The sequence below is a fragment of the Lathamus discolor genome, chromosome 6, assembly GCF_037157495.1.
Source record: "Lathamus discolor isolate bLatDis1 chromosome 6, bLatDis1.hap1, whole genome shotgun sequence".
Lineage (NCBI taxonomy): Eukaryota > Metazoa > Chordata > Aves > Psittaciformes > Psittacidae > Lathamus > Lathamus discolor.
Genome location: NC_088889.1, coordinates 58718345 through 58741001, shown reverse-complemented (window position 1 = coordinate 58741001; position 22657 = coordinate 58718345). Strand labels below are relative to the sequence as shown.

Here is a 22657-nt window from a genome sequence, read left to right as displayed (position 1 = left end):
CTAGCCTCCTACCAAAACCACTCTTCCCTTTCATTGTCAAGACCAGCTCCACCAGCCCCCAGCAGACCTGGCCTCCTAAACTGGGTCCCGTGTTCTAAATACCCAAACCCCTGACTATGACACCACCCTTTTAACCATTTATTAACCCGGGTAATCCTCCTAGCCTTTTTAAGGTCCTCCCCTGTATCCTGGAGAATTGACGAAAAGACTATCTGAGCTCCAGAGCCCCTAACCACCTCTCCCAGGGCTCTGTAGTCCTTCTTTATGTACTCCAGCCTACTGCTACCTATATCACTAGCACTCACATGGATCACTAGAAGTGGGTAATAGTCCGTGGGACTTATTAGAGCAGGCAGCCTCTTTGCAACATCCCTGATCTGAGCCCCTGGTAGGCAACACACCTCCCTTGAGACTGGGTCAGGCCGACAGATGGGTGCCTCTGTGACTTCTCTGCGTAACAGACAGATCCTCTCAACCTTGAAGTCGCATCCCAAAACTGCACACCCGAACCTAAGCTCGTCCCCATGTGGGACTTTACTGACTTTATTTCCCTCAAGTGCAGACCCGCCATCTCTCCCACCACGGCATGTGAGAAGCTGTCTGGCTTTCAGTATGGTTGTTAAAGAAGCAACTTCTCCCTTATGAGGAGAGGCTGAGGGAGCTGGGTCTCTTTAGCTTGCAAAAGAGGAGACTGAGGGGTGACCTCATCAATGTTTACAAATATGTAAAGGGTAGGTGTCAGGATGATGGAGCTAGGCTTTTTTCAGTGATATCCAGTGATAGGACAAGGGGCAATGGGTGTAAACTGGAACATAGGAAGTTCCACGTTAACATCAGGAAGAACTTCTTTACTGTAAGAGTGACAGAGCACTGGAACAGGTTGCCCAGGGGGGTTGTGGAGTCTCCTACACTGGAGATATTCAAGGCCCGCCTGGACAAGTTCCTGTGTGACGTACTGTAGGTTACCCTGCTCTTGCAGGGGGGGTTGGACTAGATGATCTTTTTAGGTCCCTTCCAACCCTTGGGATTCTGTGATTCTGGCCCTTGTGTCACCTCTCCATTGCTTTCAAACCCCTCTTTGTAACTGCTCTCTTCAGCCTGAATCTAAGGAAACCTATGTCTCTGTAGCCTGTTTTCCTTTCTCTGGTTGAGCTACAGCTGTTCCCAATTTGCTGCCCATTCAACACCTGGGCAGGGAATCAATAGTTAACACTTTGCAGATGGAGGTAACAGCCCCACCTAATTTCATCTAAAATGAAAGGCCTAGCACAGTGGCACTAGTGCAAAAGTACACAACATAGGCAAGAACAAAGGACAGCAGCCCCCATCTTTGGTCAGTGCAGTTTAAATAAAGTTTCACTGTGTTTGCACTGCACTTCTGCACCCAAACAGGAGAGCTTTCCAGATACAAAATTGTTTAAATGAGTACAGAAACCACTTATTAAAAAAAAAAAAAACAAAAAAAACCAAACAAAACAAACCAAAAACCCAAACACCAAGCTCCACCAGAAAATGAGACTCCCAAGTAGGTCTTAAAGAGCAGCTCCTCCAAGAAAGAGGAAGCAAAGGCATCCTCACAGCCACATTCACTGGAGACCTAAAAAGTTCTTTCTGGTATAATCTTCCCATTCACAAGATGGACTGTAAAAATCTTCAAGGGATCACCCCTTCTAATCCGAAAGTATGAGGCAAGTTTCCTAGTTACTTATAAAGGGAAAACAAAATCTGTGAAACCCAAAAGCCTACAAGGTGGAAGGGAGGGAGGAGGGGAAACAGCTGGATCCCACACAAAGGATTCTGAGCCAGAAACTGCAGTTAATTGTGTGTTGCAATATTCTCAGCCAACAGTAAGAGCAACAGACAGGGAGGGAACGAAAGCTTGCTCCCTGGCTCAGAAGCTGTAGTCACCCATGAGAGGTTTACATTGCCCTCACCAAAACATAAACATCACAGAAGAGCGATGCTTCCATCACCCTTCTCTGTTCTTCACTGTGCAAAAAATCCCCTCAGTTTATACATGATGTACAAGTCCTTTTGTAATTAGGCTGCAATATAAAATAGCGAGGACTAAATACAAAATCAAGCTTTATTTTTAACTCAAGAGGCATAAAAAGTAAATGGAAAGAAAAATACCTTTACTAGGTGAATCTGGAGGTTAGATTTTACATAAGAAAACCTCAGACATAAGAACTTAAAAGGCAGATATGAATGGTCACACAGAGAAAAAGCAACACTGACTTCACATTTTTACTTTTGGAGTTTTGTGCGAAAGTGCAAATGAGCAAATGTGGAATTTTCTAGAAGCACAGAGAACCTCATGGAAAACCAATGCAAACAGACAGCATTCTTCCACCAGCTGATTACATTACCTGTGTGGTCTAAGGCAAAAGGTTAGCGTGAATACAGGCATTGTGTCTGATAAGAACAGAGCAGCCTTTCTTTGCCAGGCTCTTTAAGCTTTCTTTAAACAGTATTGCGCAATTTAAACACTGCCGTAATCGAGGAGATGCAGACACAGAGCCACCCTAAGAATTGCAAAAATACTCCAAATAGAAGAGCCATACAGGTCAACCCTGGACATTAAGGATGGGAAGGAGAGAAAACAAAGCAGTTATGACATCTGGAAAACCTCTTTTGGGCTCAGAGCCAACTCTGCAGCTCATTTGCCAGCAAGACACACTGCCATTACCCAGCATCAGCTACAGAAGGCAGCATGAATCTGGGGGCTTGCTTAGGGGATGGGCAGGGTAGCAAGTGAGCAATGGCAACACCCCAGAGCTAGCAAGGCTGAAGCTTTTAACCATGCAAACAAAATAAGGAGATGTGAAATATCTACCCTCAGATAAGCCCGGCTGCACAGTGGGGAACACAATGACAAACCAGAGACATAGATCTGAGTCCCAGTTCTGACAGTGGCTCTGACCTTACAAAGCCAAATCTGGCACCAATAACACTGTCTTAGCTTTTATAACCATTATGCCCATCTCCCAGAACTGTCAGAAAAACCAGAAAAGCAAGGAAAGAGACTGTACCATTTCTTACGGGAATACAGCACACCAGGTGGGGCCCTGTCATCACCAGTCTGGCAAAATCCAACACACTGCAGAGCATGCAAGTCTCCTAAAAAGTGAGTTATAAGGAAAAACCCAGCAGTTTATTTTGATTGGGGAGTTATCTGTACTTCATGGTTTGGCACAAGAGCTTGGAGTCCAACGGTTATGTCGCAGTGGCATGTAAATCAGACTGTTTTGATTCCTGACTGTTCAACAATTTGCAAATACTTATTAATCAGTACTCCACTGCTGAACTGCAAACCCCTGGGATTTCTGTATGCAGTTTCAAAAGATTATTTATGCCTACAGTTCTGATCTTCCTGCTTCTTCCCTCACCCCTCCTGAAGCAGAGAATAGTGGAGATACTGAAATCTTGCTTTAGGGTTAAAATACCTATTTGAGCATTGCCCATACTTGTTCACAAATTTATAGTACAGAGAGATCTCTCTGGTATTGTTCTTTCAACAATTTCAAGCAAGAGTGTTCAGGTGGCAGCTGTTTTTGATCAGAAATAGACATCACCAGAAAAGTTCATACTTCTCCTTTTCATCAGGAGGGTGACATGAGACTGAAGACTCATCTTGCAAGTCATGGTAACACAGAGCAGAGGGAGAACTTATTTTCAGAATCACACTGATGCACCAACTGTGCAAAATCTTAAGCGCACAGTGACTAAAAATCAGATACCTACACTACTCATGAACGAAGCAAAAACCTCAGCAGCTCCAAATTCTGGCACAGGAAATAGCATCCCCGTCACCAGTCAGTACTCACAAAAAGCAAAATAAACTATTTACTGGGGGACAAGAAGCATGTCCCATTTAGTCTAGGCTGTTTAAATGACACACAAAGATAGCCATCAATATGTAAAGTAACCGGTGGGAATCTTACATGTGCACCCTTGAGGACAAAGAAAAGCATCTGAGGCCTTATGTTATCAAAAGAGGGGAACAAAAGTTTAATATAAAACAATTATTTTCTCTGAAATCAACATATTCAACTGGGACATGAAGCAAACTGGTGTTAAACAGCTTAAATTTTTGTTTCTTACCTCCTCAGGTACTATGATTAAAGGGTATTTGTCCTCCGATAAGAAGTTAAAAATGACCCACACTTTAAATGCATCTTCATCACTAATCAGCAAAGGACTTTTAGAGAGGTTCTTTTTAGCACAGAGAGTCCAGCACATCCTGTTGAATTCAACTTTGTCAAAGTTTCCTTGAACCTAAAATGAAGAAATTGAACAACAACAAAGAGATTAATACACACAAACGACACAGAATGACAGACAAAGTTTAACAGGCATACAAAAATGTCATGCAAAAAGCACTGACAAAATTCTAGTTTGCAAGAAACATCAAGGCCCAAAAGAGAGCACAGTAGAAGCCTGGTCTGACTTCCTGTATGGGGTCAACTAAGGAATTTCTTCCAGCAAAATCTACATCCAAACTCCCAATTTCTGGTCGAGTTAATAACAGAATGACTTCATGTGAAGGAGGCTATACTGCATTGTGTTTCCTCTAGCATGTTAGGTTTCGCTTCCAAACCACCTTCATAACTGCCTTAAGTTTCCAAATGCCCTTCTATTGCACTGAGTTACTGAAATTTTATACAGCAAATCTGGAAACCAATATAGCCAAAACCACATGTGGATATGCTAAAAGGCATATTGGAACAATAGCTGGGAAAGACCTTTAATATGTTTTTCTACTTCATGTTACTCGAATGTAACTCTTATAGGATATTTATAAACATATAAACATTTTTTCCTCAAATGCTGATCCACTTAGAATCTTTTGGTTTTCCTCAGACTTACAAATATCCACCTTGATAAAAAAAAATTCTCTTTTTTGTTATTCTTTTTCATACTTAGCAACTGTAAACATACCCATCTGTGGATTATTTACATACATGAAAGCTTTCATTTCCTCCATTTTCTTTTTAAACCCTCATTTATGTTTGAGATTTATCTCCCTACGATATCAATGCTCCTTCTTCGCCAGTATGCAACTGATAAAGGCATGCTCTGTACTGTAATGGAAGTCCCTTGAGATTTTGGAAAACATGTCTAAATAACAGGTTCTTGTACTTCTTGTGGTAAATGTTCAGTGACATTTTCTTACGATGGGCAAAACATGCATCATTGTGCAGACGCTCCAAGGACACCACTGCAAACTGTATGATCTCCCATCCAGTGTAAGAGGTCAAACATAGCAGAGGGTGAGCCACAGTGGCTAACTCAAAGACAGGCTAAGGAAGGGGATGAAATTACGTGGGTGGAGGAAAAAAGAAAAAAGAAAAAAAGAACAAGACAGAAGTAAACAGAAAGCCAACCCTATTTTAAGCAGTACTTTACAGTACAGTTTACAGGACTAAAAGTGAGACATGAAAGAAAGCCACAGATTTTGCATGCTTGCAGAGCAGGCCACCAATGTAAATGATGGTGCAAGAGGCCAGCTACTCTGCTCTGGAGAAGGTGGAAGCTGTAGGAGCTATAGCTGCTGTAGTCACAAGCTCAGCATACCAGATGTTTGTACAAGAAACACGGGTCTTAAATAAAACACCAGATAAGCAAACGAATTCCGTTTGGAACAAGGGCTAGAAGTCATGTTTCCTTCTCCTTCCTTCAATCTGCAAGCACAATCTTCCCTTGGCCCCTCTTGCCTTTGCTTCTTCCTATCTGTCCTCCCCACCCTGCACAATGAAGATTAATTTCTTTTCTAAAACAGCTTCACCCACTCAAATGATGAGCAGTTCCACTGTGGAACGTCCTAGTGGTTATGCTACTCCCAAGGAACATGCCGATGGGGTGCAAACTCTCCTTTCCTCCAGCCACCATCCGGCAAGTGCTCTAAACTATATAAATACAGTGGGTTGCTCCATGAGCTGCTGATGTTTTAAAGCATGGTAGCAATCAATGACCAAAGGGACACAGGTAAAGAAAGGCACAGGTCTTGGCCAGGTAAAGGAAAGTGCATGATTTTTGCTCAAACAGCAAAGCCAGACTGTGTGTACTTCAGAAGCTCATGTCAAAATCCAGGCCACCTACAGCACAGTACTGCCACCAGGATTAAGCAGCAGCCACACATAAGGTTTCAGGACCATTCTGCCACAGAGGACTAAGTTGCACAGTGCCAGGGGTCTCACTTTAGACATTTCTTTTTTCAGAATCCAGACTTGCCTCCGAAATGGACTTCATGGGGCCCATGTGTCATCCAGAGCAGAGACACTCCTTAGGAATTATTCAGGAACAATAATCAGATAAGCACCCAAGACTCAGCTCTTCAACATAACTCTGATTCACATCTGTGGTTCTTTTCCTAAAGGATCAGACTGGCTGTTAAATAAAGGACATAATCACAAAATTGTTGTTCCAGAGACATTTGAAATCAGGGATGGAGCTAAATATTTCTATTCGATGAAAAACAAAAATTTTCCTATGCAAGTCCATGAAGCAGTGCCAACTGTTCCTGGTACCTTCCTTTTACAAGTACATTTGTATGGGGTGGGAGGGGAAGGAAGGTGAAAATCCTGCAACTAAACCCAAATTGCTTTAGAGCTAACCCCATACTACAGAAGTCTTGGCTGTGCTATTTTGGCTTCCTTGACGGGCAACACTCTACGACATAGTAGCTACACAATAATTACTCCGAATAAAAAATTTCTCTAGATTTATGACAGATTATTTCTAAGCACAGGTTCAGAAATTAAAAATATTTGTTCGGTTTCTAAGTTATACTGGAACTTGTGTGCAAAAGTACTCCCAATTTGGTTAAGAAACTATTAAAAGTAGAAAATTTTCAAACCATCATCAATATTGTACCAAATAAATCTAAAATATAAGAAAATACAGAAAATATTTGGCTTAATATTTTAAGTAACCCAAGCAGCTCCAAAAATATAACAAGCACTGGTAGTGTAACATTCACTAAATTATTTGGAAGATGAAATAATCTGAGGTCTAGAACTATGTCCTTCCCCATTTGTCTCTTTCCTGCTACAAGTAAGGCATACTGTAGAATACCACCATCTCACCACCATTGAAAAGGAAATATTTTCAATTTCTGTTAAAAGACATACATTATAAATAATGGAACATGCTAAAATATGGTTACGAAACGAAGTAAAACAAGTTATGAAGACAGTCCAGGCCAGGTTGGACAGAGCCTTGGGTGACATGGTTTAGTGTGAGGTGTCCCTGTCCATGGCAGGGGAGTTGGAACTAGATGACCTTGAGGTCCTTTCCAACCCTAACTATTCTACGATAACAGCAAGTCACAGCTCCCTCCTGAAGGCGACACTTACAGAACAAGAGCAGATTTTGTTTCAAATGCAAGAAAATCCTAGATACATCTACCTGCTAAGCAATAAGCAGCACCATACTAGAAATCACCTATTAGGCAATACTAATTATTCAAACTATTTATTCAAACTCCCTATTTGGATAAAGGAAATTAGTTGCAACCAGTTTGCCTCATTATACTATTGACTTGTGCCACTCCTGATGATTCCTTGGTTCTATATAAAGAGGCTTTATTTAGGGTAACACAGGTAAGCCAGCACTAAAAAAATATAAAAAAAAGCTGTAACTATTGTTTTTAAAGTACAACAGAAGTTCTTACAAAAGGTTCCAAAGTCCTCAATAAAGTTCTGTGTTACAGTTACGTATCTGTTTTAAAAGAAATCTAAGGATTAATTCTTTAAATATTTTACTAATTTTTTAAAGCAAGTTATCTGCAGATTAAAAACAAAAAAACAAAAAAAAAAAAAAAAAAACCAAACACACTCTCTTGACCAGACTGCTTTTGCTCAAATCAATTGATTCACTAGAAAACATATGACTGGAAATTGAGAGAACTTGCTCTGTATTTGGGGGTATAAAGCACCAGTCCTTTAGTAGCCTTGCTTACTAGCATAAATTAATAGCATTTGTTGTGCAATCACCGCATCCAAAAGAACAGATTATGCCCTGGGCAAATGATAAAAAAAGGGGTTTCTTGTTTGCTTTTTTTGCTTGTTTTCTTTAAACAAAGGAGACATGCTATGAACCAGTGACTTCATTCCACTGTATCTTGCCTTTTGGCACTGATATAAAGTCATCTCTAAAAGATGTCACAATCAAGATTTTTCCGGTCCTAAAGGATAGCCTTCAGGCTAACGAATTTCACCCATTTTTAAACGGTACATATCTAAACTGTTTACAAGCTTTTAGTCAGGATTAAATAACATGAAGTTACAGATAATCCTGTTCCTTAACATTTTCATCTTTTAAAATGAACTAACGGTATGGGCATATCAGACAGTTATGGGAAGCCAGATCAGTGGATGACTAAAAGAACACAAGAAACTACAGGCAGTCATGCTCTTTCTTTTCCCGAGAAAGCAGGGTAGCTTGACCTTTGTTTCTAAGGTGGGGTAAGAAGGTGCTCCAGAGCATCTAAACAGTCTGAATTCACACCAACTTGCTCATGCAGCCAGGTCTTTCATTTTCAAATTAAGGTGTAATTCAAATGCAACTGCTCCTTATTTCTGTAACTACTTGTCCTGGTTTCAACCCATCCACAAACCTCGTTTGCTCACTTCCCCCCCTTCTTGCCCTCCCCCTGCTCCTGGAAGGACAGAGAGGAGAATCGAAAAGAATGCAACTCCCACGGGTTGAGATAAGAACAGTTTAGTAACTAAGGTATAACACAAATCACTGCTGCTACCACCAATAATAACAATGCTAAAGGAAATAACAAGAGGAAATAATACAACACCTCCACACCTGCTGACCAATAACTCTCCCCACTCCCCCCAGCTGGGCACCGACCAATCCTCCAACCCTGCAGTCCCAGCCCTTCAGGGTAACTCCCCGTTACATCCTGGGCATGACAGGCTGTGGTATGGAATACCTCTTTGGTCAGTTTGGGTCAGGTGTCCTGTCTCTGCTTCCTCCTGGCCTCCCCTCCTCCCTGGCAGAGCATGAGGCTCAGAAAGTCCTTGGCCAGACCAAACATTTGAGCAGCAACTGAAAACATCGGGGTTATCAGCACTGTTCCCAGGCCAAAAAATGAAAACATAGCACTGCACCAGCTACTAAGAAGGAGAAAAATGACTGCTACTGCTGAACCCAGGACACTACTCTTCCTAGAAACACCCTTTAACAATAAAGCATGTTTACATTTGAAAAAGCCTTCCTTCTATTTTCTGGTTTTTGGGGTTTTTTCGGTTGTGGTGGGTTTTTTTGGGTTGGTTTTTTTTTTTTTTTTTCTTAATGGTTGCTACTGCCTACAAACATTATCAACAAAACCACTGTGGTTCAGACTTTGTAATCCTCTGGTCAAAATAAAGTAACCCTCTTTTCCAAAAATTCGTATACGAACTGCTTGGTCTCCACTGAATCTTACAGGAGCTCAGACAGCCAACAAGAAGTGGAAACTAGATAAAGTTCTTAGGGACAAAGCAAGATTCTTCAGTATCAAACAACCAAGATGCTAAAAGGGTATCTTTACGTGTATTAACGGCCCACAACTCCCACACATAAAACTGGACACTGTTAGTGGGTATGAGAGAAATACAGACTAGAGAGCCAGAGGAGCTGGTAAGGCTTAGTTAAATATAAGAAACTTCTACTGTTTCCAGGCTACCAGACTGCATTATATGCATCATCTTTTCATAGAATCATAAAATGTTTTGAGTTGGAAAGGATCAACACCTCTGCCACAGGCAGAGACACCTTCCACTAGACCAGCTTGCTCAAAGCTGTGTCCAACCTGGCCTTGAACACTGCCAGGGATGGGGCACCCACAGCTTCTCAAGGCAACCTGTTCCAGTGCCTCACCACTCTCATAGTAACTATTTTTTTCCTTGTATCTAACCTAAATCTACCCTTTTTCAGTTTAAAGCCATTCACTCTTGTCCTATCCCTACATGCCCTTGTAAAAAGTCCCTCTCCAGCCTTCAGTGCTGGAAGCTGCTCTAAGGTTTCCCCAGAGCCTTCTCCAGGCTGAACATGCCCAGCTCTCTTCAGCCTGTCTTCATAGGAAAAGTGCTCCACCCCCTGATCATCTTCATGGACCTCCTCTGGACTCACTCCAGCAGGTCCACATCCCTCTTATGCTGGGGGACCCCAGACCTGGATGCAGTTCTCCAGGTGGGGTCTCAAAAGAGTGGAGTAGAGGGGGACAATCACCTCCCTTGACCAGCTGGTCACGCTTCTTTTAATAGATTGACTTTCTGAGCTGCAAGCACACATTGCCAGGTCACATTGAACTTCTTGCCAACCAGCACCCCCAAGTCTTTATTCTTAGGGCTCTTTGCAATCCAGTTTCTGCCCAGCCTGTATTTGTGTGTGGGACTGCCCTGGCCCAGGTGCAGGACCTTGCACTTTGCTTTGTTGAACTTCATAAGGTTGGCACTGCCCCACCTCACAAGTGTGTCAAGGTCCCTCTGGATGGCATTCCTTCCCTCCAGCATACAACCAAACCACACAGCTTGGTGTCATCGGCAAACTTGCTGAGGGCGCACTCAATCCCACTGTCACTGTGATCAACAAAGATGTTGAACAGGATCAGTCTCAACACCGAACACTGAGGAACACCACTCATCACTTGTCTCCACTTGGACATTGAGCCATCGACTGCAACTCTCTGAGTGTGGTCCAGTACTTCCACCAGTATTAAATGTAGATCAAAGAAGCAGCAAAAAGCAGCGAACAGGGCTAAGGAGTTTCCATAATCAGCAATTGCTGCATTGGACTTTCAGCAGCATGAAAGTTCAGGACTTCTTAGCATTATAAAAGAAAGTAAATATGTATCTCTGCAGTCACAATATCAAAGTTTGAGAGTTTCTGGGGTAGGACCCCAAGTTTACAAGAAATCAGCGGTACTGAAGCTGGTATGTTTGCTCTATTATGTGGGCTGGTTTTTACCAACTAGACCATTATCTCAACAGAAATTGTTGAAGATAAGGGTTTTTTAAACTGTCAATCCCAGTGACTAGCTATCATACAGTAAGATGGAGAGGCAGGGGAAACTGCTGGATTTCTGGAGCATCCCACAAAACAAGGCACAACAGAGAGCCGACAGTGGGCGACAGAGGAAGTGTCACCCACTGTAATTATTTGAAGGGATTTATTTATTAAATTACTTTCTGAATAACTAAAGATATTTTTGTCCTTTCTGTTTGCAAAGGAATCTATAACGATATTCTGCTATAGGTACAGTATAAGGTGGGGCAATCTATAACGCCAACATACTTCCAAATAAATTCAATTTGAGGTACTTTATTAAGATTAACATGGTTCTGCATGAACACACCTTAGACAATGACCAGATGTAAAATGAAACAGAAACCAAGGAAAGGAAAAAGAAAGAACAGTACACCCTTCCATTTTAAAGCACAGGCTCTCCAGAGTACCCAGCCACCACACAGCCACAGTCAACCCCCAGTGCCTTCACACAGCACGCTTAGCAGAAGTCTACTGTAAAGACACTAACACAAAACCTGATAAAAGAAAAACCAAAGCACAAGAATTCAAAACTTACCTTTTCCAAGATGAATTTGTTTAGATAAGGCATGTAACCCTGATTGGAAACTGGTCCTTCATCATCATCCCTAAAGTGCTCTTCCAAGGCCACTGGATCATGGGGAACATTTAACACTGTGCACAAGTTGTGAGAAAGGACCTAAGGACAGAAAAGAAATCCATGACAATGCTGTTGGCACTAACCATGCTGTGTTGGCTCCAGAGCAGGCCTGTGTTTCACAAAACCATGTGCAAAGCCACATGCTCCCATCAGCACAAGTTGTAGATTTGTGTCAAAAAGCAAAACATAACTAAAAAAGTTGACTCCTAGGACTCAATGGCTTGAAACAGTTGCGAGTTTACAGAAGTAATGCAATCACAGATAGGTCCATTCCTACAGAAGGGCAAACACAGCTACAGAAGCTACCCATTATCCATATATACTTATGCATTGAAAACCAGCGGAGGCATGCAGAAACGCCAAAGTAATATTTACAGAGCGAAATTAGAGAGCTACAGAAAACAACCACAAACACATAGCCTTTGAAATTATAAATATTTACTATCTAGTGAAAATGAGTAACAAATAGAACAACTCAATATGTACATTCAGTTTACAAAGAAATGACCACTCAAATTAAAGCATTAACCCATGAGTTTCTCTCATCTGCTTCCCAACATTCACCCCGTTTCAGTTGGCAAAGTACGTTATAGGAAGGGGAAGGGTTTGATGTGCTTCTCAAATTTTTATTTTAAAAAGGTATTTGCATAAATTATGTCAAGAGCTTAACACCCACAAGCACTCATGTCTGTTCTTGAGAAATGACCTTCAAGAAGAGGCTACACACTTGATTAGTTTTGAGGAAGCACTGAATTACTGAAAACTAACTGATAGCAAACACATCTCAACTTCTTCAATTCAGGCCAAGTTTTGCATGCACAAACTAACACCTTGGTACCAACAACAGGAAGGCAGAGCCTGGGTACCAGCATCTCCTGTGTCACCAGCACTTTCCCATCCCTTTCATGTTCACACTATCTCATGTCAGGTCAGCCTGTAACATGCTGACCGTTGAGTCTTAAACACGCAGTCACTCAGGAGCTGTCTCCTCTTTGCATGATACAGAATGAAGCCTCTGAAGATCATGTGCTGACTACAGAAACTGGGTTAAGGATTTAGCCTCACATGCCCAGGAATGGTCTGCATTGAAAAAAATGTAATTAAGAACCAAAGGCAAAAAATAGAGCAAGAGCAAAATCAGGCAGAAGTAAAACAGGCTGTATTTTAGGAGGATGAAGCAAGGAGGTAGCTGGTCTTTTCTCCAGCAAATGACAGGACAAGAGGTAACGGCCTCAAGCTGCACCAGGGGAGGTTTAGATTAAGTATTAGGAAAAATTTCTTCACCAAAATGGTTGTCAAGCATTGGAACAGGGTGCCCAGGGAAGCAGTGGAGTCACCATCCCTGAAGGTATTTAAATACACATAGATGTGGCGCTTTGGGACATGGTTTAGTGGTGGACTTTGGCAGTGCTGGGGTAACAGTTGGCCTTGATGATTTTAAAGGTGTCCTCCAACATAGTTGATTCTGTGATACTATGATTTTGAAAAGGCACACTGCTTGTGGTATTTGTTTGCTTTAAATCAACAACTAGACTGGACAAACTGCAATTGAATTTTGTTTTTTACTTTTTCACTGCGCAGCATAAAATAATAATTAAAAATAAAATAGACCCAAATGATGCATAAAGAAAGCAGTAAAAAAATGTGCAGAAAATTTACACGTGGATTCTTTAGGCAAGAAGATCTAAAGTGGTCGAGAAGAGGTAGCTGAAAAACAAGAATTGAAAGTCTGAAGTTGTCAAAGCCGAGGAAATCAAACCTCGGCCACATACTTAAAATGTCTGGGCTGCCACCCCCTCCATCATGATGTATATTTACTTTACATATGATATATTATAAAGAGACATGTAGAATCTAAGTGCTAGCTAGCATAAAATCCTACACAGATAGCCCAAGGTGCAAGTTCAATGAAGAATTCCCTTTCTACCTACCTCCAAAGTTATTTTCTTTTAGAAAAGCACACATTTCCATGAGTAACAGTTACGTTCATTGCCATATGCTAACATTAGGCCACTGGAGCTAACAAGGTGCAGAAGTTTAAAAGCAGAAAAACAATAGCATCAGTCACACTAAAACAAAAGTTGTATTTCCCAAAGTAGCAAAATAGTATTCAGAAGTTACCACATCCCACGCTACCCTCCATCAACAGTGTATTTTCTTTCAATCTATCCTTATCTTTAACCACTGCATTAAATCAAGTATTTGAGACCATGTGATTTACATATGGAGTGAGGAAAACATACTATCATGCGTGTTTCCCCTTCTATTTAAGGCTTCTGTTATTTATAGGAGACTGAGGGATTCTTGAATTTCTGAGACGGATGAACTCAGTTTTCCAACCAGACTGTAGTTGCTAAAACTATAACAAAAAAAAAAATCAGCTAATAAAAATATTCCAAAAGCATAAGTGATTTGTGCTTATTACTCAAATAACTTAAAAGTCCCAATAAAACACTTTCTGATTGTGTCCTTCCTACATATTTCTCTTCTCCCTTCTTCAGCCTTCTTGCTATGTTGGGCTGCCAGAAACTTAGGTGGTTTCCACATCAAGCACCCGATTTACCAGGAACGAATTCCACTTTCAGTCATTTTCTAAGATCTGCCTTATCTGAGATCTCTCCTGTGCCCAGTGCTCTCTTTTCATAACTCAGGAAATTCCTTGGTGCCTGCCAAAGCCTGCCATTCTCTAACACGGCCAAGTGCCAGCTGAATTCTTCAGTTGCCAGCTGAGCCTGACAAATTCTGCACTGAGGTCTCATTTGGTTTTGTTCTCTCAAAGCACATTATCTGGACCATAGTCTACTCTAGTTTAATGATCAATTTGAAAAAAAAAAAAAAAAAAATCTAGCTGAATACTAGGGTAACTGGGGTATGAAAAATTGCCTTCCCTTGCAGAAGCTCTGTAGACCATGAGAAAGTTTTGCAGCAGTAAGGATTATTCCCCTTGTGCCCACAGGGTTGCTAGGCAGCTTTTTCATGTTGCTAGGAATGCTCAGGATGCCACATTTAACAATTTACCTTCATGCCAGAGTCAGCTCCTACCTTAGCTCAGAGACTCATCTCCGTGCTACAACAAATGGGTACAGCAACAGTCCCCAGACTGCAGTCCACGAGACAGTACAAGCAGTCTGCAGAGGGTTCACAAAACCAGCGCTCTCTGGGCACAATTCTTTCATTTTCAACGAGAAACTCTGTAAGAAAGATGCTTAGTGGTGCCCATGGAATACTGAAGGTGTTCTGCACCCAATCTAAATAATCAGAGGAAACAAGCAAGCTGAACACTAAAGGTCATTACAGACTATGGATTTGCTTTATTTATGGCCAGTCCCCTGTCACTTTAACTGAACTGCAGATCTTCAGCCCACCTATACTCTGCCACAGCAGCTCCCCTCTGAGCTACCACTTCCCAAAATTGATCTTCCAAAACTTTAAGCACATGTTGAATTGTTACCATCTGAGTATTTCTGTTTAACCTTGTCCATGAAAGTGATCTGTGTTTCTAAAGGGAAGACCTGCTAGACTACTTACTGCTCAGCAACAAAAATTTGGCCCAGATGACAGGCAGGAGCATTAAGAGGGCAGATTAATTCCAGAGCAGTTACTGTCAGTTTTTTCAGCACTTTTTTCTTTTCCATCTTTCAGGGGGGTCTCCCCCCTCCCCCATCTCTTTTTCAGGTTTTAAAATGTTGGCATCACATATCCCAACAGCTCCATTAAGTGGCTTTGTGTGAATTCATTCCAAGACATTCTTGGCTCATCTCTCCCTGACATCCATGTCAGCAGCTAGCCAGCCAAAATAAGGCTACTCAAGTACCTTCCCTTTTCCTTTTTTGACCAGTGTGAAACTAGCATCATATATGTCACTTGTCACTGGCACAAGGTCTTTTCAACCAAGATGCATCTTAAGTATACAGTTTCTTGCATCACAGCATCTCCAAGGTACAGCTTCCTTATCCACTCAGGTAGCAGTCTAGAGTCTTATCATTCAACATTAGAGTCTCCTTATTTAACAACAGGGTTAAGTGCATCAACCTCTCTGCCAGTTGGATGAGTGTATTCAAGCCTGGCATCCACAAGCCTGATACTAATGCCCTTTGCTCACATCACAGTTCTGTTCCTTCATTTGCTCCCTCCTCCTTTGGGCACTCACAGACCCTTTGTTACCATTTTGGACAACCACTTGCCTTCATTATCAGCACACTCCATCTGGCCCCCACACTGGTGCCAGCCTGCATCTGTCCATTTCCCAAGGGAATTGCCTTTCTGCCCTGCAGTTCCCAGTCCTTAAGAAGAGCTCCTGGTAAACATGCTCCATCTACTGTGTCTTTCTTCTACATCTTCCTTGAAACCAATTGACAAAATCTCAAGGATAAAGGCTGAACAGGCTGCTGATCCACTGGCAGATGCTCCTCTCAAACACAGTGTCATGGACCCATCATTACCTAATGTCCCCTCTTTGGTCTGCCTCTCTCTTTTGGAAGAGAGGCACCCCTCCCCTCACACCTCATAGACACAATTCCTCATGGCTACCCTAATACAAACACTTCTGAGTCCTGTTAATAATGTCAGAGTACAACTCCCTCATGTGAGTCACAATGACTAATTTCCTACCATCCCTCAACATTGTACAAAGTCAATTGTCCGGCTGGGGTCCTGCCTACTCATGACAGGCTCTCAACCCTTCCAGTGCCTTGCTACATTGTTCAAGGTCTTCCTCTCCATTTGGACCATCCCTCTTGCCCCTGATTACACCATTCTTCCTCTTCCCACTGGCCACTGACTTCCCATTTAGTAAAAAGACAAAGCAAAGATAAAAGGTGTAATAATCCTATAACAACCCAGATGTAATTGCAGACTGGTATAAATTTGCTAAGCCTAACTAGTAACTTTGGCCCTCATATTAAGGGCCCAAATGAGACTGTGTTTTCATGAGGTGCTCACCCATCCACATTCTGCAGATACCACACCAGGAATCCAAGACTTAGAAAATCCAGCCCACTGTAGCACACAAACCAAAAACAAGAACAGTCAAATAACCCCATTGCCTAAGCACAGACGAGTCATAAAGCAATGTAAGGAAGAGAGAGTGTAAAAACTAATTGGTATGTATTCTTTCCAAGATCAAATCATACACACCTACTACAAGGGGTTTTGCTGCCTGTTAAATATAATCACTTTTAAAACCAGTGTTTCAAGATCCACATGAAAAGCAGATTTAATGTTGGCACACTACAGGAATTTTTAAAATAAGACAACTTTAAAATTGCAGATTGCAAGAAAGATCAAAATGGATTTAATTACAGGAAAACAAGTATTTGCATGTCGCTCGTGCTCGAACCACATCAGCAGCTATCACTGCATACACAGAACTTACACTTTATCCTTCGTATATCAGTGCTTGAAAGCACTGAAACATACTGACAAAATTATTGTGTCCATATTTAAAGGTGTATTTAAGAATAGAATATGCAAGTGTTTCTGCTAATACAGAAAAAAAGGGTACGCTCTGCAGCCAGCATAACAGTAGAACTTCTGAAGATCACTGATTAAAGGAAAATAAAATCAGAGCATACTGGAAGAAGATAATACTCGAAATTGCACAGACGACTGATTTTAACTGTCTCCTCTGAGCAGCTTAGACCATATACAAAAAAATACAAATAGATAAAAGACAACGGAGGAAATCCTTACTATTCTAAGCAAGTCCTAGTTTTTCCTCCAAGGGTGTGCTGTTTCTCCAGACTACAAAACAGACCCAATTCACTCACCATCCCTTTGCTCTAGATACCTTAAAAACGAATGTGTGATGCAAACTCTTCACAGCAGGGTCTCAGCTACATAAGATTCATTTTTCTCATAGTAGTTAATGAAGATGATGTATTTTTATGGAAGGCTCAAAGATCACTTCTAGGTAGAGAAACTAGAAATCACTTTCTTTAACAACCAACATGTTACACTTAGGACCTTCTGTTCAACATGATGGCAATATGTTATACTGGATTATACAACTCAGAGCTCCATTATGTTTTCTCATTGAGGAAGGAAGAGTTCAGCAGGTTACAACACTGCATGCAGTTATCAGAAAACAAAGTTTTTTACCATCTTTTTAGTAACAGGAGTTTCACTAATTAATAAACATATTTTTCTAATGCCACAGATCTCTACTAACCTGTTTATCTCCAAGCTCCATCTCTCCTTTTTACAAGGGTTCTGTATCTTCCTCATGATAATGTGGATGAGAAATACTTTATCGAGAAACGCTTTCTCAATACAACATAGGCCTGCATCAATCAGATAGGAAGTTCAGTTTTGATGTCCTGTCTACCCTTTGTGCTGCATCCATGTAGGGCTACTGCTGTAACGCATACCCAGCAGGTCTATCATTTTGACATCACATTCATCATTTGCCACAAAAAACCTATGGAAGTATACTCTCTACCCCTCTGTATTTCCTGAAAATCTTGATGGCCATAGGAAAAGGCAGCAGCCTCAATTCAGACTTGTTTCTCCATTCCAGATCCCCCACTTGACACTTCCCTTGGGAGTCTTTATATCATAGACAGAACTGCACAGACCCAAAGAGACCCACTTTTTCTTCATCCCTTCTTTCTCACAGACAGACAGAATGAAACATCAAAACTGTTTAGGAAGATGTTTGACAGGTAATGAGGGGACAAATTTTATTTTCCCTTTCCTTTTTTTTTTTTAACCTTTTTTAAACACACAGCATTGGAGCCATGCTGCTCTAGTAAGACAACAGAGCATGACAAGACAGGTAACTGTAGTTCAATTTGGAAATAAAACTGCTGCTATAATCCACCTAGGTCAGTCAATGATCTTAAAGAACTGATGACACCTCCACAAGAGCAACTGTGCTTGCAAATGCTCCACCACAGCATCCTGGCTGCTTCTTTAGCCATTTAATTCACCTTAGCACGTGTATGACCACGACAGCTTCTGCCCGACCAGAATGACAACACATGTTGCCAACACACCTCCCAGCTGAACATACTGAGTGCACAAGGTGTGGTATTGTGACAGGGAAACGGGATTCCTTTGAAAAGCAGGACAATAAAAACACCACTCTGCAACCTATTTCAGCTAGTCCTGCAACACTGCAATGTAAGTACCTGCTTTCATTGTGCTACCTGTAGAGGACAGAACCTGCACACATTTTCAGCTTGAGCTCACAGTCAGGTCCAGCCTCCTGCCCCACAGTCACTTCTGGATGAGTTAGGCTGTATCGCATGGCCCGATCACCCGGAACAAAGAAAAGGAGAAGAGGAAGAGGCTGCTTGCAGCATGCTGTGGGCACTTATTACATAGCAATGCTGAAAACAAAGTCCATTAGCTACCAACCACACATGTAAATACTGCCTGCAGCAAAGCCACTCGTGCGCGTGGGGTTGATCCCACCAAGGGTGCAAACTTCAGCTAACTGCTGCGGCTGACACAACTCCAGCGCTCAGTACAAGGACCCACAGTCTTGTATGTCAACAGGTGTCGCGCTCTTATTCAAAATATTTATTTAGCTAGATTTCTGCTATTATTTCCAGGCCAAGATGGTCCCATAAAGCAAGGCCAAGATGGGATCAGATTCAGCGAGCTGCCTGAGAGCTCTTTTAAGAGCACAAACATTACTTCAGCATATAAGCTGAAGAAAGAATGGCACAGTTGGAGCCTCTTGACTAATTCTCCTGTTTATATCCAAATAAGAGAGCACTGTGAAACCCCACTCTCCCCTTGGCAAGCTATGAATTTCACTTGAATGCAGCCAACCCCTATAGATGGGACCTTGTGGCTACCCGTCAAAAGATTTTGGCCAGAAAAGGTACCAAGGACATGCGGTTGAATGCAGACCAGAAGCACAACAAGGGTTTGTGCATGCACTGACATCTTGGGAAGATGAAGCACTTGCCTGGGCAGAATGAAAATAAGCCTCCTCAGGCGTGAGGAAGGGCCCATGCGAGCTTCCCCTGGGATGGAGGCATTCAGGAGCCACAGCAGCTGGTAACACCATGTGATGAATGACAGCCTCAATGGAGCTAGGGCACCCAAGTGGGTTTTGAAACGGGGGGCTGTGACCCATTGCCCAGCTCCAAGTGTGACCACCTCAGGCAGGGCCCCTGACCCAGCACTCCCATGGCCAATGTGGAGGCAGCTGGTGGTGACAGCACAGGCCCATGTCATAGCCCCTCACACCCACGCCAGGCCCTGGCCCCACACCGTGTCCCCTGGGCTCACCACCCCTCTCCCCTCACTGTCCCACTTGCCTTAAGCTGGGACTTGGAGACCTTCCCGCTGCGATCGAGGTCGAGCGCGGTGAAGGCGTGCCAGATGGACTTCAGCAGCTCCTCCTTGAGGCCCACCATGGCCGGCCCGCGGCTGCTACCGCCGCCGCCGCCTCGCTCCCTGCGCCGCTCCCGCTCTGCCTTCGCCTCGGCCAGCCCCGCCGCCGCCGGGGGCGGGTGCCCGGCCCCGCCCGGCCTCGCAGGCGCCGCCCCGGGGCAGCGCGCGGCCCGCCTCGGAGGCCGGGGCTGAGGGGCCGCCTCCGGCGCCCGGGAGAGCGGGAGCTCGGCGAGGGAGGCCCGAGCGCCTCGCGTCGAGGTACCTGCCCCGGCAGCGCCGGCTCCGCGCCTCCTGGGAGGCGGCGGGTGACTGCGGCCCGCGGCTGCTGGCACGGGGGACACTGCCCGTGTGCGCCGTAGGGTACGCTCACACCGACAGAAGGGACTGCCCTCAGCTGGCAGGGCAGGCTTGCGTGCGGCTGGAGCGAATGGGGCCAATCGAAAATAGTGGGGGGAGGGCCAAAACCCCCCGAGTTCACCACTGTTTGTAAACCTGGAGTGGCACAAAGCGTCATCAAGCGGAATAAGCTTTGCTGTTGAGCTTTAGAAGGTGTTTGTGTGGTGGGGGCTTGGGCGGTTAAATCTCACCTGTTGCAGGCTCAGACTAAGCAACACTGAGAGCAGTGACTGGGTGAGGACTTCAGATGCCCCCACAGTCCCTGTGCTTTCCAGCAGAACCCTCCGCGGTGTTTCTCTGCTAACAATAGGGGTACTTGCGTCTAGGCCAGAAGAGGCAGGAAGATAATGGTGAAGTGTATAATGCTTTGAATACCGCATCCAAGATCATTCACAGTACACAGGTCATGGTCAAGGTAAGGTTTCATTCTCGAGGATTTTAAGCCAAACCATTAAGATCCTGCATTCGAGATACATAACAAACAAAACAAACAAAAGATACTCACTTTTGTCCAGTTTTAGCCTTCATTTAACCGCATCATCAGAACGAAAATAGAACACTGCAAGTGGCATAGTTCTGCCAGGTACACAGGATGATTGTTTTGCATCAGATGGTGCTGGTTCGTTATGATCCCAGTAAGAAAGGCACTCAAACTCTCAAGTATCACATAAAATACCACTTATTTGAGCTAATACTAAAATAGAGAGGACAGTAGAGATAATCGTACATTTCTTCAGGTGCTGGGAAGCCTCAGCAGCGTCAACCACATCTCTGATCAAGGTGCAGCATGTCACACAGGCCTTGCCCAAGGTAAAGTTCCACCATTTTGGTCATTTAAGCTAATACAGGGTTTTCTTACAAGAAAACAACTCTATACATTGTTTCTAGTGCCAAACAGAAAGGATGTTCACATGTCAACCTCTTGCTGCATTTTCAGATAATGGGCAGACCATACAGCAGGTGTAATCACAGGTACGGAGCAGGAGCTGGCTGCAGGCTCCTCTGGTACAATCACATCAATTTACCCCATAGCCATGGGGCACACACAGACCCAGGTGGGCCTGGAGGCCAGGCTGCATTGCCAGCACAGTACAGCACAAGGTTGAGTAGGCACAGGCCTGACTCAGATGGGTCACTAATCCTCAGTGTACAATGGTCATCTGGTCAGGACCACTACAGATAAGCACATAGCCAAGTCCACTATAGGAAGTACTTTCACTTCTCATATGTGGTAATACATAAAATGAGTTTTCTGTATGTGGGAAATTGGAGACCAGAATCATCCACAGATTTCCAGTAATTTTAGTTCTTTAGTGTCTTCTTTAGCTTACAGCAAGCAACAAAAATGTTCTAGCAATGCAGAGACATCATAGTCTCTCAGTACCACAGTGGGCATATCCTTGCAGCCTTTCCCCCTCATTTTTCTTAACCTTTTTCCCCCAGAATTTATTCAGGACTTTGGAATCCACAATTATTTATACTTTTTCCTTGGGATGGGTGCTGAGAGCTATATAATTAACAACAGTTAATTTGATTAAATTTCTTAATGAACCTGATTTGCTAACATTATAGCTGTTAGTATTACCAGAAAAATCTGTTATTGTGAAATAGATATCTTACCACTTGCAGCTAAGGCATTTCTCCAATTTGACCACAGCTATTCCACTTAAGGAGGAAGGAGACGACTTTTGTATATGCAGATAACCTAACAAACCTATTTTATTTGGTAGCCAAGCAACCACAAGGTCACCAGTAAATAAAGAACATCCCTATTAAAGTGCATTAAAATACAGTTAGGTTCTGGGGAATGTTGCTGAGGAAAAAGCAATTTGTAGAGTTCACACATGAATCTCCTCATGGCAGGGACAATTTCTGTTTTGAACAGACATCAGTGATTTTTGGCAGCTCATTTTTATAATAACAAAAGAATGGAAAAACAAAACTAAACCAAAATGCCCCACAAAATAATTGTAAAAACAACCCTATGTGCTTTTCTTCATTTTGCCTTCATTCTTTTTGCTGGCTTCTGTTATTCCAGATTTAAATGACATGCTGAAATCCTTTACCAGAACAGAACTTCTTTTCCACTAAGAATATAAATAGTTCCATTCAGGTCAATAGGTTAACAGTCAATGCTTGAAATGTTTCATTAACTTGAGTAGTTTATATAAGCCTCAGCCACTCCAGCTTTTAGTAGGGTAGTCAAAAGGACACTTACAAGTTATGCAT

At 42.8% G+C, this 22657-nt stretch overlaps 1 protein-coding gene across 2 annotated transcripts in view; it reads right to left on the bottom strand.

Moving 5' to 3' along the window:
* The window catches only part of SWAP70 (switching B cell complex subunit SWAP70), a 46741-nt gene extending 26586 nt beyond the window's left edge, over window positions 1-20155 (bottom strand). The window contains exons 1-3 of one of the 2 annotated variants that reach the window (XM_065683007.1): window positions 19957-20155; window positions 11582-11722; window positions 4105-4278 (exon numbers count right to left, since the gene is read on the bottom strand). In XM_065683007.1, coding sequence (XP_065539079.1) covers window positions 4105-4278; window positions 11582-11722; window positions 19957-20055 — 414 coding nt within the window. In that variant the 5' untranslated portion in view covers window positions 20056-20155. Of the gene's footprint in view, window positions 1-4104; window positions 4279-6234; window positions 6355-11581; window positions 11723-19956 lie in introns of those variants that run through there. The other variant, XM_065683008.1, reaches the window with a different exon arrangement.
* Window positions 20156-22657: the final 2502 nt, after the last annotated feature.